The 17,107-nt window shown below is 37.9% G+C and overlaps 1 protein-coding gene across 6 annotated transcripts in view; it reads right to left on the reverse strand.

Moving 5' to 3' along the window:
* Nucleotides 1-17,107, reverse strand: part of ncam2 (neural cell adhesion molecule 2) — a 241,160-nt gene that overhangs the window by 57,400 nt on the left and 166,653 nt on the right. For all 6 annotated transcript variants that reach the window (XM_048193489.1, XM_048193488.1, XM_048193492.1 and 3 more), the window contains exons 3-6: nucleotides 14,302-14,508; nucleotides 7,064-7,207; nucleotides 6,552-6,686; nucleotides 570-687 (exon numbers count right to left, since the gene is read on the reverse strand). In XM_048193489.1, coding sequence (XP_048049446.1) covers nucleotides 570-687; nucleotides 6,552-6,686; nucleotides 7,064-7,207; nucleotides 14,302-14,508 — 604 coding nt within the window. The remainder of the gene's footprint in view (nucleotides 1-569; nucleotides 688-6,551; nucleotides 6,687-7,063; nucleotides 7,208-14,301; nucleotides 14,509-17,107) is intronic.

Consider the following 17,107-nt stretch of genomic DNA (forward strand, 5'->3'; position numbering starts at 1 on the left):
TATGGATTAGTTTCAAGATCTCTTTATGAATTTTTTGAAGCGTCAAAGAGGTAGTTGCATAGACTGTCAGTGGAGGGACAGAAATATATCAGATTTCATTAGTAAAATATCTTGATTTATGTTTTGAAGATGAACGAAAGTCTTAAGGGTATGGAACGACATGAGGGCGAATAAATGATGACTGAATTTTGAGTTTTGGATGAACAGCCTTGTCACCTCCACTCTCCCACAATCCTGTGCAACTATAATCCGCAGGAGGCTCCTCCGCTGAGGGCAGAAAACTAACCCTTTAAACAATTACATAACATTATCAAAATGTTTTAGGTCTGTCAATAAATAATTTTTTTAACTGAATATTATTTAAAAATAAAATACATTTACAATACATTAAATAATAATGTAAATAATAACTGAATAATATTCAAATAATTATATTTTCAATCACATTTAACTGCAAAAAGTATATTGTAGCAAACAAAAGCAAAAGTGTCTTTAGATGTCTATATATTATCTGTTTAACATAAACCATCCATATGTTCTGAGTTTGCGGCGATGGTGATAAGTCATACCTGTGCCACGTAACATCGGGTTCAGGTGAGCCGTAGGCCCGGCAGGTGAAGGTCACAGATTCTCCATAGTCGGCAGTGGCGTTGAAGGACTGCTGCGGCACAGAGATGACTGGCGGAACTGTTTGACAGAGAAAAATATTGTACGGTGTTTCACTTATAAATTATGCAAATACACAAACTTAACTTGTCATTTCTAATTTTGCAGTGTGAAATCTCTTGGCGGATTTTATGTAATTTCTCAAATGTTGAAGTCTCAACAAATACTTATTCAAATGACATATTCATTCACAAGCCATCAACATGTTCTCATGTTCAATTCCTAGGAAATGGTGGTTGACAGCATGTGGCACCCATTGTGCTAAATTAATGCCGAAATGCTTTTTTCTTGAGACCCAAGATCTAAATTCCTCCATTACAAAGCACGGTCATGCCGAAAACAGCTGTTTTAGTGTGTATGACAGCACAATACTGTATTATCCAGTAACGCAGTGAGTTTTCATTTATATTCCAACACACACAGGCACAGCAGTTGATATAACTAACTCCTTATTCACTCACCTTCATCTCCAGCGCATACAGATCACCAACAACGTGATCACACTCAAAATGCCACCTCACAAGCCAGAACCAGAATGAATAAATACATCAGCCACCCTCTCTGTCTGAATCAATATGTCCAGAGCAGTCCACTTAATTATATAGTGTAAGGTCAACAGAGAAAAACCTTGGGTCAAACAAGAGGTCAACCTGGATGACCTCAAACAAACTTCCACTAACAATCTCACAAAAGAATTTGGTTTTTCAGACTTTATATTCATGAGAAAAATCGACTTATCTTCGTAAAGTGACTGTTTACAGCTGAAAGTATATGTGTGTGTGTCTATTAAATCTCTATATGTGCGCTCCAAGGTCAGGCAGATAGCGATTTTCATTGGCACAGGCTATTATAGGTATGTGCAATGATTTGAGTGAGAATTTTTATATTTCCATCTCTGCAGAGAACTGGAAGGTGATAAAGTAATTTCAGACTGAACCTAACCCAATTTCGGCTCATTCAGAAATTACTCTGCCTTGCCCTTCAGAATGAGGTAATTCACCTGAGAGGGAACAGCATTCAAATAGTTTCAATAATAGGCAGCAATGTTCTTCGGCAAACTTCCTACACCGATTTTTAAATACGGCATTTTTGTTCTCTTTTCCAATTTTCTGGTTTAGGGAATGGATGGAGTCATCCTGTCTGGAAAAAGGCATCATTTTGAGTTGTGACTGGTTTAAAGACATAACACAATTTAATGGAGTGTGCGCCAGGGTAAAAAGATTAGATTAAATGGATGTTTTATTCATGGTCACTTTCAGCCTGACTTGGCAGTATATTAACACATCGCTCTCATCCTCTATTAGAAATCATAAACGCACACACTATTTGCTTTTCCCCTTGCACATTATGGGTCATTCATTAGGTAAACCCAAACAGCTGACAGCCAAGTTCAAATTAATGCCACGATTGTTTTGCCATTTGCCATTTGTCTTCAGTGCATCGATGGCACACATTACTCCCGCAAGGGCACTTTGAAGAAGAAATAAGTGTGTTTTTGTTGATGAGATGACAGCCGTGGAGGTCCTGATGGGGATCATCATCATTACGGCTGGGGTTCAATCTCAAACCTCTATTCAAACCAGAGCAGCTCAGCAAGCTTTGACCACTCTCCAGGGTTAAATAGTTCGAACCTTGGAGGCAGTCCTACAATTGAGCTGGTGGTAATGAGGGTGTCTGTTTGAGTGGGCAGCTCAAAGATCACACACGGGGCACTGCAGACTTGTCGGTTTTTATCTTTTCTCTGAATTTGATCATACAAATGTGCCTTTTTTCCCTCCATAGTTACAGCAATAGTTAACTTATCATACTGTTCCACACTTGACTTTCTGTCTTTTGTAAAACACTAGAACCAGAATAAAATTGACCCATATGACTTGTGCACTATATTACAAGTCTTCTGAAGTCGAACATTTGAGAAAGAAACAAAATTGAACATTGCTATTTCCTCTCATTAATTTATAAATGTGCCAAAGAGAACCAAAGTCGAGATTGATTCATTCATGAATCATAAATGAATTGTGGATGAATTATTCTTTTGAATCAAATCTTTTCAATGATTGCACAAAAATCCGGTTCTGAAGTTCAACTCATTGACACAGCAGACAGCCCAATGGAGATAAAGCTTGTCATCAACAACCCTTAAAGGTTCAATAAGTGATTTATGAGAAACGCTGTTGAAAATGGATCGGGCCGAGCACCACAACACACTTGTAAGCAGTAGGGGGCATATACACTCATGGTGGGGGAAGAGAAAGAGTGAGTAAGAGGGAGATTTGAAGAAAGACTGTACACTGTATTACAAAAGAGGTCAGAGGAATATCACTGGAAAAAAGAGGGGTTATGATCAGCTAAGAACTTTAGGACCCGCATTAGTATTAGAAAAACTTTCCGGCACCTGAAAACGGATGCTGAGGTTGTGTTGTTTCTGCTCCATATGTGAGTAACATTGGTTTTGCTATGCTTCATAGAACCAAGATAAGCTGTTGATGTAATGTTAGTTATAGAAACAGGACAGTTTTGAGTGTCATTGTTTGTCTGGAGCTGGTGTGCTGTTGGTGAATAACAATGAACTCTTGCTTGTATTGTATATACTCTTGTGTACAGTATGTTCATATTTTGTTGTTCATTCGTCATCCTCTCTTTTTCCGCGAAGCGTTATTTTGCTTCGCTTCAGCAGTAGACATCCACTCTTGCATTGCATGTTTGTGCATTTTGGGGGCGGAGTAATGAAGGGACCCCATGCTTGTTTGAGTTGATTTCAAATATCAATAGTGTTTCTCAGAAATCGCTTACTGCATCTTGAATTAGTTCGGTATCTCACACAAAGTATGGCTTCAGAAGAGTTGGAATAAAGGACACAAGTTGTATAGACTATTTTTTCTTTTGTTTTTTGCTATTTTTTTCTTGCCTTTTGTAAGCTTAAAATATTCAGTCCCCATTTCTTGTAACTGTATGAAAAAAGCGACAAGCACAGCCTTCAGAATATATATATTTTTTGTGTGTGTTATATAAAAGAAAGTCGGTCATGGGTTTGGAATGACGTGAAGGTGAGTAAATCATTAAAGGATTTCAATTTCTCAGTGAACTATCCCTATACATTGGCATAAACACACTGTGGACCTGTGGTAAGAGTCATAGAGGAAACACACACACACACACACACACACACACACACACACACACACACACACACACACACACACACACTGCACAGCACTGGGCTGTCATGCACCGAAATGGTTCCAACAAGATTATCATTGACTTTCTTGCCAATCGATGCCTATTTTCCAAAGGCAGTAATCTAATTTAACCTATTCCCAGATACACATGCCCAACTGACACAGCTCTGCTAATGTGAGACACAATTGGGCATTAAGACATGAAATCAGGCCAGCAGGCCAGCAAACCATCTAACACAGAGTGAATTGACCTTTAGTATCAACAGCTACATGCTTTCAAAGGCTAATAATTCAGTTATAAATAAAAATGACTATAAAGCAGTTCTTTTGAAGGACAGTAAGAAAACCTATGAGTCAGAAACTGGAGTAAATGACTACAAATATTAACAACAACAACAACAACAACAACAAAAAACTGTAGGAAAGAAAAACACTGAGCTCTCGTTGATATCTTAATTGTTCCTCTGAGACAATAGAAAGCAAAAAAAGGTTTTCTGCTTCTTATATTTTTTTCTCATGGGAATAAAAAACAATAATCTCACCGGTGGCTCATTTAGATTTTCAGATGAGATCTCAACAATATTTCAAATTGTGCATAGATTGACCGAGAAAGGCAATTCGAAATCAGTAATATTAATATGAAACATCTCATTAAAGCTCTCTGATAATTATCAAATTATTTGAGCTACATTATAGTTCAAGGGTTTAGGATCAGTAAGATTTTTTAATGGAAATCAATACTTTTATTCAGTAAGGACACATTAAATTGATCGTAAGTGACAGGATTTTGTTGTAACATTATTAATGCTTTATTTTAAAGGTGCCCTAGATTCAAAAATTGAATTTACCTTGGCATAGTTAAATAACAAAAGTTCAGTACATGGAAATGACATACACTGAGTTTCAAACTCCATTGTTTCCTCCTTCTTATATAAATCTCATTTGTTTAAAAGACCTCAGAAGAACAGGCGAATCTCAACATAACACCGACTGTTACGTAACAGTCAGGATCATTAATATGCACGCCCCCAATATTTCCATATGCCAGCCCATGTTCCCAACATTATGAAAGGGATTATACGTCTGGATCTGCACAGCTGAATCGTCAGAATAGGTAAGCAAGCAAGGACAATAGCGAAAAATGGCAGATGGAGCAATAATAACTGACATGATCCATTATATCATGATATTTTTAGTGATATTTGTGAATTGTCTTTCTAAATGTTTCGTTAGCATGTTGCTAATGTACTGTTAAATGTGGTTAAAGTTACCATCGTTTCTTACTGTACTCATGGAGACAAGAGCCGTCGCTATTTTCATTCTTAAACACTTGCAGTCTGTATAATTCATAAACACAACTTCATTCTTTATAAATCTCTCCAACAGTGTAGCATTAGCCGTTAGCCACGGAACATAGCCTCAAACTCATTCAGAATCAATGTAAACATCAAAATAAACACTGTACTTACGCGATTAGACATGCTGCATGACAAACACTTTGTAAAGATCCATTTTGAGGGTTATATTAGCTGTGTGAACTTTTTTTTATGTTGTGTAAGGCAAATGCGAGCTCTGTGGGCGTGGAGCACGAGATTTAAAGGGCCACACACCCTGAATCAGCTCATTTAGACTTATATTACATCTTTTAAAAATAAGTTCTAGGCCACCTTTAAATAAAGAAAAATCCTGAAAAAAAAACACGCATCACAGTTTCCACAAAATATTAAGCAGTACACCATTGGAAATAAGAAAAAACAACTCTTCTGAGTTTTGAAGAGCCATGAAAGAGCAACCTTTGAATGTCCCTGATATATCTAAGTACACAAAATTATAGAGAAGTTCACATTTCTCAACATGTGAAAATGAAAATGTGACAACTTGAAATAAAAAATGTCAACCGCAAACACAATATTAAAAATCAAAAATTCAAGTCATTCATTTATGCAAACTAATTAAATGAAAACTCCTTCTTAAGAAACCATCTCCACTTCTTGAACAGTCATTTTCATTTCATTTCTATTCATAACTATATTAATATACATACATCACGCAGGGGCCAAAGGAAAGCTAAGCTCTCTGCAGCTTTACTCACGCATTAAAGCCACAACATTACAGATATTACAGAGACGCTGTTTAATATGTATGGCCTGGGCATTTCAAAGTCATCTCAAAGTGTCCAACAACACGTGTCCAGCAAATGCATCTAACTTTGAAAAGATCAAAACGTCTCCTAGAGGACAAAGACATATTAATTTTGTATTCCCTATCTAACACTTATCTGACCGGGGGCTTCTGAACAGCCCCGCAGAGTGGCATTTATTTTATGTCTGCCTCTGATATGTGTTGTCATGTCGGCAGGATTATCGGTCATGCCTCATTGAGCACCATGATTGGATCAGCAAGGAAAATATCAGAAGTAAACTAAACAGACACCCGTTCATGTTCGCTATCATTACATTAGACAAGGACACGCAGACGGGGCGATGTCACTGTGCCGTTTCTTTCCCATCAGAGCAAACAGGGCTAATGTCATTGCGATAACAGGATACACACACCTATCGTCTGAAAGATAGGGCTGGAATGACTTCATGTTTAAATGAATAGTTCACCCAAAAACGATGAAAATACAGTAATTTATTAATTAAACTAACAGATCTCAAGAAAGACTACTGGATTCTACCACTCCTCACAGCTTCCCAAACTCACCGTTAATTACCAGGATGATGTCCCGGAAGTCGATCTCTCCCCTGGCCTCGACTCTGGCCTCACAGCGATACACTCCTTCATCTGCTTTAGTTACTCTCTGGACTTGCAGATTGTTGTTTTGTAAGAGCTGAAACTCTGGAGGACAAAATATTTGATGGTGTTAATGACAGGCTAATTTTGCCTTCAAAGGAGCTATATTTATTGCTTGCTGAAATCACATTTACATAAAACTGTTTTTTTTTTTTTTTTACCAACTCGCTTGTTAACACTTATCAACACTTGTCAACACTGAGTCATGAAAGGGAATAATATTTTAAAAGTCTTACAGTGAAATAAGGCCTTAAATCAATGACAATACTTTAGGCGTTAATTTATTCCTTCTCTCTTTCTCAAATTATATCCAGAGCAGCATGAACTCTACATTAACTTTCAACAATTCAAAGGTTCACTGACAATTATATCTATATTCTAGCAATGATCTTATTTTTTATTTTTCATGGCGGATTACTTACTCTCAGTATCTTCAATGATCTCCACATTGTTGTAAAACCAGGAGACCACAGGCACGGGGGAGCTGGTGACATCACAGACCACTTCAGCCACATCGCCCTGTCGAAACTCCTGAGGAGACCTCACGTCTCTGAATGTCAGTTTCTCTGTGAATCAGGGAGGAGAAAAATTATGTAAAATGATACTTGTACATATACTAGCATTCAAAACTTCATTAAGATTTCTTTATTTGAAAGAAATTAATTCTTCTATTCAGCCTGGACGCATAAAATAGATCAAAAGTGTCAGTAAGTAAGACATTTATAATGTTACAAAAGATTTATATTTCAAATAAATGCTGTTCTTTCATCAAAGAATGCTTAAAAATAATTTATATCACTGTTTCCACAAATAATATTACACAGCACTGTTTTCAAGAGTACCAATATGTAGAAATGTTAATGGGCACCTAATATTATGATAAAAGCATATTTGATCATAAAAGCGTAACCGCATAATTCTGTGGAATCATGTGACACCGAAGACTGGAGTAATGGCTGCTGAAAATTCAGCTTTGCCATCACAGAAATAAATTGCATTTTAAAATATATTAAAATAGAAAAAAATAAAACATTTTAAATTGTAATAATATATCACAATATTAATGTTTTTACTGTATTTTGATCAAATAAATGCAGCCATTGTGAAACTTCTTTCAAAAGCAGTAAAAAAAAAATGCAATATTTTATATCAAGGTCCCTCCTTAAGACACTGGATTCTGAACGGCTTCCAAAGCACCATAATGTCACATCTACTGATCAAGAACACATCTGAGAGAGCTTAAAAGAAATCCTTGGTAGAAACAGTATCATAACAAACAAACAAACCAACCAACTGCCAAACGGCATTGTGGGATATCATAGACATCAAAATAAATATCTTGGTCAGATTGAGGAATCACAGTAGACAAGATGTTATAGAAACATTGGAATTAAACCATACTTCCTCAGGATACTGCATAATACTGTTGGATACCCCCAACGGAACTATCATACCTACTGTAATAGAGATAATATCCTAATGTATATATTACCTACTTATTTACCTGTCGATTCTGCTTTTACTTGTGGTATTGTCTGTATTTTTTGTCTATATTTATTGTTGTCTATTAGTCATCCTGATTGTCTATATGTCCCTGTTGTTTCCTGAAGGAACTGTATTTGGTTTTTATCCACTGTGATTATCCATGTGATGTGCTAAAAAATGACAATAAAGTTGACTTTGATCATTTGATAAAACAGCATTTTCAGGTTTAGAACACTTGTATCTGTCTGAGCCATGGCTAAGTGGTTAGTGCACATGCTCTGATATGGCATCATGGTGCTTATGTAGAAGATGCAACTTTGATTCTACCTTCTGACATTTCCTCTTCTTCTCTCTTCAGTGAAATACAAAACACAAACAAACCAGCCTAATTAAGCTGGATACTGCTAATCATTCAGGATGGGTTTGTGTGTTAGGTGAAAGTTGTACAGATTTAAAATCTTAGCTGTATGTAGATGAAAAAAACAACATGAGGGCTTTGGAATCCTAGTTCAGACCCCCAGTGAGAAAACCAAAGAAAATTCAACGAAAAACAAGGGACATGTCAACATCCTCATAAATCAGGTGTGCTTCTACATAGTCTCTGATTATTCACAATTCACAGCCACATTCTGACACACCAAACACACATTCTGTTTGTGTGGGAAGCTGTTGTAAACAGCTGCTTCACCGCAGTATAAGAAAATGTGTCTTCAGAGGACTGAGAGATGCTGCACACCCTCATCAGCGTAGCAGCTCTGCGTATTGATCTGTGAGTCATGTCTGTTTACACACGGCTCCCACTGCTCTAAATTCAACTTCTAATGAAACATAGGCAAATGCCAAGCCTGGTACAAAGTCAGCCAGAGAAGCAAGCTTGTGAAATATCTCCAGAAAGTTTTGCAAGATCCACTAATTATACACACTGAGGATTAAAATATCATTCCTATACATTAAAAAAAAAAGAGCATCTGGTGAACATTTCATGTAGACTTGTTTTACCCCTGTGCTTTAAGCCTTTGAAGTCGGTCCCTTTAAAGAGAGAGATTTCCTCACCCTTGCACCTTTTTCTTTTTTTTTCTCACTTTGTCTGTGCTTAGGATCTCTCATTTTCAAACTCGTTCTTTATTACTTTGTCCCCATTCATTTCAAGAGTTTAACAAAGGAATTACAATGTGTTTCCGAAAGGAGAGTTCACTCAAAAATAAAAATTCTGTCATTATTTTCTCACCCTCATGTTGTTGTAAACATATAAAATAATTTTTGGACTATGAGCATGTTGCTCTTTTCCATCCAATTACAATGAATGGGAAATTAAAGCCTTAAAGCTTTTAAAAGTATGAAAAAGCATAATAAAAACAGGACATACTGACCTAATCTAAAGTGACAACTACAGTATTTACTCCTAATAACAATTAACTACTCCGCTACCACTGGTTTAAATACTGTATATCACTTATGTGGTTAATAAGTTGTTAACAAAGCATATGAACGAAAAAACATTATCTAACTATTTTTATGAGCTAATTAAACAATAATAAAAAAATGGTTTAAACAAAAAGTAAGGCCAATTCGAGCCCGGAAGTGTCTCTGGCTAAAGTAGTTAACTAATGAAACCTTATTATAAAGTGTTACCGATATTCTGGAAAACAAGAAATACTAGGAAATCGGTAACACTTTATTTTAGGGTATTTTAACTAGTTATTACTAGAATATTGGCTATTTATTAGTACTTATTAAGCATAATTAATCCCTTATTCTGCACGACCTTATTCTACATTCTTAATCCTACCCAATACCTAAACTTAATGGGATAGTTCACCCAAAAATGAAAATTTGATGTTTATCTGCTTACCCCCAGCACATCCAAGATGTAGGTGACTTTGTTTCTTCAGTAGAACACAAATGATGATTTTTAACTGCAACCGTTGCCGTCTGTCAGTCGTATAATGTGGGTCAATGGGAACTTCTTTTATAAGAGTAAATAAAACTTGCTTAGACAAATCCAAATTAAACCCTGCGGCTCGTGACGACACATTGATGTCCTAAGACACGAAACGATCGGTTTGTGCGAGAAACCAAACAGTATTTATATCATTTTTACCTCTAAAACACCTCTAAAACATGTCTAGCACTCATTGAAGTATAAGCGCGAAACATCACTGCTGTTGTCAGAGTGCGATCAGACCTCACTAAACGAGTGCTGAACGCAGATGGACATAGTGGTGTTTTAGAGGTAAAAATGATATAAATACTGTTCAGTTTCTCGCACAAACCAATCGTTTCGTGTCTTAGGACATCAATGTGTCGTCACGAGTCGCAGGGTTTAATTTGGACTTGTCTATGCAAGTTTTATTTACTCTTATAAAATAAGTTCCCATTGACCCACATTATAAGACTGACAGACGGCAATGGTTGGAGTTAAAAATCATCATTTGTGTTCTACTGAAGAAACAAAGTCACCTACATCTTGAATGCGCTGGGGGTAAGCAGATAAACACCAAATTATCATTTTTGGGTGAACTATCCCTTTAATAACTATTAATAAGCAGTAAATTAGGAGTTTATTGAGGGAAAAGTTGTAGTTAATAGTTTATTTGTGTTCCCTATACTAAAGTGTTACCATTCATACTAAGTTATGCTACTTTCTTTGGCATCTTTTTTTATTATAAAGCTATTCCTCATTTATTATAATTGAATAAAAAAACAGCAACCAGGACATTCTAAAAAATTTCCCCTTTTTGTTCCACAGTAGAAAGTAAGTTGTCCACTACTGCTTTAAATGCACCACTGTAGACACTTTCAATTTGGTTGTGACCACAACACAACTATTCTCTCTTTCTTGTAGTAAAGTCCTGTCCTATCCCTGTCATTTTTTTTTTTTACCTCTCATTGATGCTGGTTCTCTCCCTGTTGTGTGGCGGCAGCTGTCTCGTTGTTGAGGGAATTACATTTAGCTTTACATCAACAGATTTGTCAAACATCTTCGGATGGAACACGTCCATTTTCCCTGCATTGTGAGGCTTTTGGATGTCCTCTATTCACAGGGAAATCAAAACAGCTATTTCAATGGCAGCATTTCCAATGGCGGAAGGTTTTTTGCACTAACACACATAATGTCCTTTTCTATGTAATGGATTCCTAAATAGTTGTGCCAAGATGTTGCTCCATTGTAATTTGCATCAATATACAGTACTCTTGAATTGCTTTTATAGCCAAGACATGTGACAGCATGCTTCCTTTTAATAAGCTGAATAAATCTCAATGTAAATGTATGATAATTCGAGGTAAAAGTTTGCATCAAAACTAATCTCCAAAGAGAACAAATGACTACAGATGGAGGGTAACTGAATCTTTTTTTCTTTTTCTTGAGATGCATTTTTTTTTTTCTGAAATCTTTGTATCGATCTCACTTCCATAACTTTACTTGACCACGTGAAAACTCTGAAAAAAAAATAAATAAAATATAGCTGCGAGCAGCGATGGCGGGCCCAAGCCCGGTGGCACCGCCACCCCGGTGGCTTCAGGGCAACTGTGCACAGCGGGCAATAGGCACTTAAAACGGTTAAACATCAAAGGACTATGTCAAATTCACTCCACATTTACTGCACTACAAGGTGCCACTATAGAGCCCCTCCTCCCTGCCCATTTTCAAAGGATTACATGTGCCAAGTTTTAACATTATTCTGATGAATTTTGAAGCAAATCAGGTAAAAATAAGAGGGTGATCTCAATGTATGCTGAAAGTGACACATTTTCTGCTTCCAGTTGGTGGCGCTATTACTTTGAATCACAATAGTCACATCCATGTGATCAGCCTTGTACAACGAAGACTAAGCCGAAGTTTCATCAAAATCAATTAATGTATGCAGAAGTTATAACACTTTGTTTCCCTTTTCTTGCCATAAATTCGTTGCCTCGCCACGGCCAAACCGTTTGAGATATCCAAAATCCGTTTGCAATTAAACAACTTCAATGTGTTAGCAACAAGTTAAAAAAAGTTTGGTGTAAATTGGATAAACCCTGTAGGAGCAGTAGTATAAAATTCATAGCCTGTTTTTTCAAAAAATTAACATTCAAACCAAAATAGCTGACTTCCTGTTGGTCGGAGCTAATGAATGTAAATTAGAAAATTGTCCGGCTTGATGAGAACAATATGTGTACCGAGTTTGGTGATTGTAGGAAAAACTAACCCCCCACTTTTGTCAAAAGGTGGCGCTACTGAGCCCCTCCACCACGCCCATTTCTATGGCTTTGTCCATGTCTACTGGTTGACAATATTGATGTGTGTGTCGAGTTTCATGCAATTTGAAGCATGTTAAGAGCCTCAAAAACACTCAAGAATATTATTACAGTTTGACCTGTTGCCATGGCAACAATATTTCAAATATCAAAAATCCTGTCATAGGTCTACATCTGCTGTGTATTGACATTACACTGATGAAGTTTGAAGCAAATCAGGTAAAAATAAGAGGGTGATCTCAAAACATTTCAAAAAGTGATACACTTCCTGCTGCCAGTTGGTGGCGCTATAACTTTGACTCACAATAGTCACATCCATGTGATCAGACTCCTATAACGAACACACTCGTGAAGTTTCATAAAGATCAATATATGTATGCAGACGTTATAACACATTTCCTGTTTCCTTTTTCTCGCCATAAATTCGTTGCCTCGCCACGGCCAAACCGTTCGAGATATCAAAAATCCCTGGCAATTTTTAATCATCAGTGTCTTGACTTCATGCTGACCGAGTTTGGTGGCGATCGGATTAATCGTCTAGGAGGAGTATATCAAATTCCAGAGCATGCGTTTTTCAAACAACCCTTAATAGCTGACTTCCTGTTGGCGTGGTGTTTAACTTAGAGCACGAAAGTTGTTCGGCCCGATGAGGTCTATATGTGTACTGAGTTTCATACTAATACGTGCAAGCGTGTTTAATATATGGACCAAATTTTCAGACTTTTTTCAAGGGGGCGCTGTCGAGCCCCCCTGCCACGCCCGGGTACCAGCCTCTCCGGCGTCCTAATGGCCGCGGATTCCAATGTGTGTGCCAATTTTCAAGAGTTTTTGAGCATGTTAAGGCCCCCAAAAAGCCCCGGAAGACGGAAAAAAAATAAAAAAAAAAAAAAAAAAAAAAAATAATAATAATCCTTAGAAGAACAAGAGGGCCCTGCGCGAATTTTCGCTTGGGCCCTAATAAAATAGAGCCAAAAAAAAAAAGATCTAGGCATCTCTGACTGGTCTCTCAGCACAGATGTGAGTCTATGGACTCTGACAGTGATAGGATGTTGAAAGGGACAGCACCCCCGCTGCTCAGAGACCACAGGCGTGCCAGGAAGCCTCGTATCCCCTGGGTGGATTTTGTGTGCGGAGTGCCATGAGCAGGTGGGAGAAAAAGCTGCTTACTTTTCATGCTGAAAAGCCCCACAGTGTTGAATCACAGGTGATTTAGAATCTAAATTCTCAAAACTCTTTAACTGGTTCTTTCTCTGAACACAAGCATTATACAGTAAACACTAAGTTTAAAGTTAAAAGATTTGTTGTTCTATGGCTAACTGAGCTTCCGTGCTCATACAATGTTCATGTTTAGCTCATGTCATTTCCTGATCCTCACTTTGCTGTACAGTACCAAAAATATAGTTCAAAAGTTTGGGGTGAGTATGATTTTTTTTTTAATGCTCTAATTCACAACAAGGCTGCATTTCTTCTTATCAATGTTGAAAACAGTCATGCTGCTAATTTTTTTTTTTTTTTTTTTTTTGGAAACGGTGATATATTTGTGATTCTTTGATGAATAGAGAGTTCAGATGTATACATCTAGACTAAAATTGATTTCTGCTGCTTGTTCAGCATAGTTAATTAAGATAATACTTAGATAATACAGTTACATTCTAGTTTTCTTTTTTAAACATTTCTTTACAAGAAAAAATTCTGTTGAAAAGTCTTAATGTTATTGCGTAATCTTTTTAATATACATTCAAAATACTTTAAAACAGAGAAATTCGTTAAAGGGTATTTTGTGCTTCTACATTATGGAACATTTTTTGTATTTTACCCCAAATCCACATTCATTTCTGATCCTATTTCAAACACATCTACATATGTAAAGTTCTAAAAACCAAGATGAAAATAAAAAGTGTGTATGAGCAGATTTATTTGTGTGTTTGATACTCACGGTAGATCTCTAGCACCACAGTGGCCTCCTCTGTATGTCCCTGTGCGTCGCTGGCCTGGCACCGGTAGATGCCAGCATCTTCTATTTTGGCATTGTAGAGGGTGAGTCTGGAACGGATACCTTCATTGTGCAGGCCCACTCGCTGAGACGGGACCATCCGCTCCCCCTGCGGGTTATACCAGTCCAGATTCACAGGCTCCCCAATCACTACAAACACACACATAGTTATGGTCATAGTGCGGTACAGAATATAGTGTAGAGGACAACTTGACAATATTGCGCAGCATTTGATAAAGTATAGGGATGCACGATATTGGAAAAAATGGACATTGCAATATTTAATTTTCTTTCTGCGATATGTGGGGTGGGGTGATTTTGGGAGTGCATCTGCATAATAATAATAATGATAATAATAATAATAATGATATTTATTGTCAGAATTATGATATGTTTCATTATGTTTTAGTTCGGTGCCTGTCTTTTGCCCCAGTTTCCTGTTGTGTCTGATTAGTTATCCCGATCGCCTGGTGTCTCGTTAATTACCTCATTAGTTCCTGTCTAGTTATATCCTGAGTTTCAGTCTGTTCCTTTGTTCGTTCTCATCTATGATATACGTGTTTGTGTTCTCCTGTGTTGGATTGTTTATTAAAATTTTCTTTTCTTGGACTATTCCTGTGAGTCGTGTGACTCATTCACCACAGCTACTGGTAACAGAAGAATGGACTAAACAGTGATTTTTTTTTTTTTTTGCAATGTTTTTTGCCTTTTTTGTTCCCTTTTGTTTTTCATCCATGGACTTCCCTGCAGTTCAGATACTCTGCCTGGAGCAGGGTGACCATCCGCTCGAAGACCACACAAGGGACTTTTTACATCTAGCATGCCTAACGCTCTCTCTGTGTCTTTTACCACGGTCTAAGGCAAGAATTCCAGCGGATGGTCCCAGGGATAACTCTGCCGCATTTGTGGAGTGGGTGCTGGTAAATACCAACTCCCCGTTTACCATCGGCCTGGCAGAGGACCACACCAGCCCCACTCCACATGCAGAGACCAGCCATGCGCCACCGACAACCAGCATTGTGGAGATGCGAGAGCCCACCACAGATAAACGAGATTGGCCTGCTGCAATGAACGAGCCCTAGCCCGCTATGAGGATGGAGAGTAACATCGTCCCAGGAGCCAGATCAACAGATGAGAGTCTGACCAGGGGTGTGAGCCCGCAACACCGTGCGTCACCGAGGGAGTGTTAAAGGGCTAGTTCACCCCAAAATGAACTTTCTGTCATTAATTACTCACTCTTATGTCATTCCACACCTGTAAGACCTTCGTTCATCTTTGGAACACAAATTAAAATATTTTGATGAAATCTGAGAGTTCTTTTATCCTCCATTGAAAGCAACGAAATTACCACATTCAATGTCCAGAAAAGTAGTAAAAACATAATTAAAATAGTCAATGAGACTACAGTGGTTCAACCTTAATGTTATGAAGTGATGAGAATACTTTTTGTGTGCAAAAACAAAACAAAAATAATGACTTTATTCAACAAATTCGTCTCTCCCCTGTCATTCTGCTGCGCTATTTTCCTTGTAGTGCTTCCAGGTTCTACATCTGAACGGAATCTCCATATTGGCCAACGCCTGTTCATGTGAGCAGCATGAGGAATGTGTGTGATGCAGGAGCCAGCCAATAATGAGCCAGGGTTCGTAAACACGTAAATACAGCACTGCACCAACTGCGTAAAAGACTGACAGGGAAGAGGAAAAATTGTTGAATAAAGTCATTATCTTTGTTTGGTTTTTTTGCGCAAAAAAAGATTTCTCATCACTTCATAACATTAAGGTTGAGCCTCTGTAGTCACGTTGACTGTTTTAACAATGTTTTTACTACTTTTCTGGACATTGAATGGTAATTTTGTTGCTTTCAATGGAGAATTAAGAAAAAAAAACTCTCGGATTTCATCAAAATATCTTAATTTGTGTTCCTAAGATAAACGAAGGTCTTACGGTGTGGAACGACATGAGGGTGAGTAATTAATGACAGAAATTTCATTTCTGGGTGAACTAACCCTTTAATGGAGTACGAGAGCTAGGAGTAAAGCCCTGCCCACAACCCCACCACTGTGGATGTGATGGACATGGCCTCTGGAAACTATATAGAGGAATTTATGGAGCTGTTTGAGGGGTAAATTCCCTGTTTCTCCTGCCCAGCTCTGAACTTCCTGTCTCTCTGCAGGTTCCGCTCAGTCCCTGGTCACCTGTGATCCCTCCCAGGCTCCCTTTCCCGCCTCCTCTGACAGCCAGTTCCTCAGCCCTGCCTCCACAGGTTCCACGCAGCCCTGAAGTATCAGCAGAGATCGAGTCAACTAGATCATCCATTGTGAAGGCCTCATCGACATGACAGCCAGTAGCACAGTTCCTCAACAAACCGTCCATACCGGCGTGATGAATACGATCCTCAACTGGATGGAACTGAAATCAATACATTGATTGTTGCGATCCTATCAGACTTATGATAGCAACCTGAATCGTAACAAAGCACTGTGTGCCAGAGGAGAACTGGCCCCCCGACTAAGCCTGGTTTCTCCCAAGGTTTTTTTCTCCATTTTAACACCTATTTGCCACTTGTTTGCCACCTGATGTCACTTGATGGAGTTTGGGTTCCTTGCCGCTGTCGCCTTTGGCTTGCTTAGTTGGGGACACTTGACATTTGACTTGACATTTGATATTCAACAGTATTCTTGACATTTATTCAACAGTGCTTCTGATCTGCCTGCATTGACACTATTCTTTAAGAGCTGCTGTGCAGC

Source organism: Megalobrama amblycephala, linkage group LG6 (genome assembly GCF_018812025.1).
Source record: "Megalobrama amblycephala isolate DHTTF-2021 linkage group LG6, ASM1881202v1, whole genome shotgun sequence".
NCBI classification, from domain to species: domain Eukaryota; kingdom Metazoa; phylum Chordata; class Actinopteri; order Cypriniformes; family Xenocyprididae; genus Megalobrama; species Megalobrama amblycephala.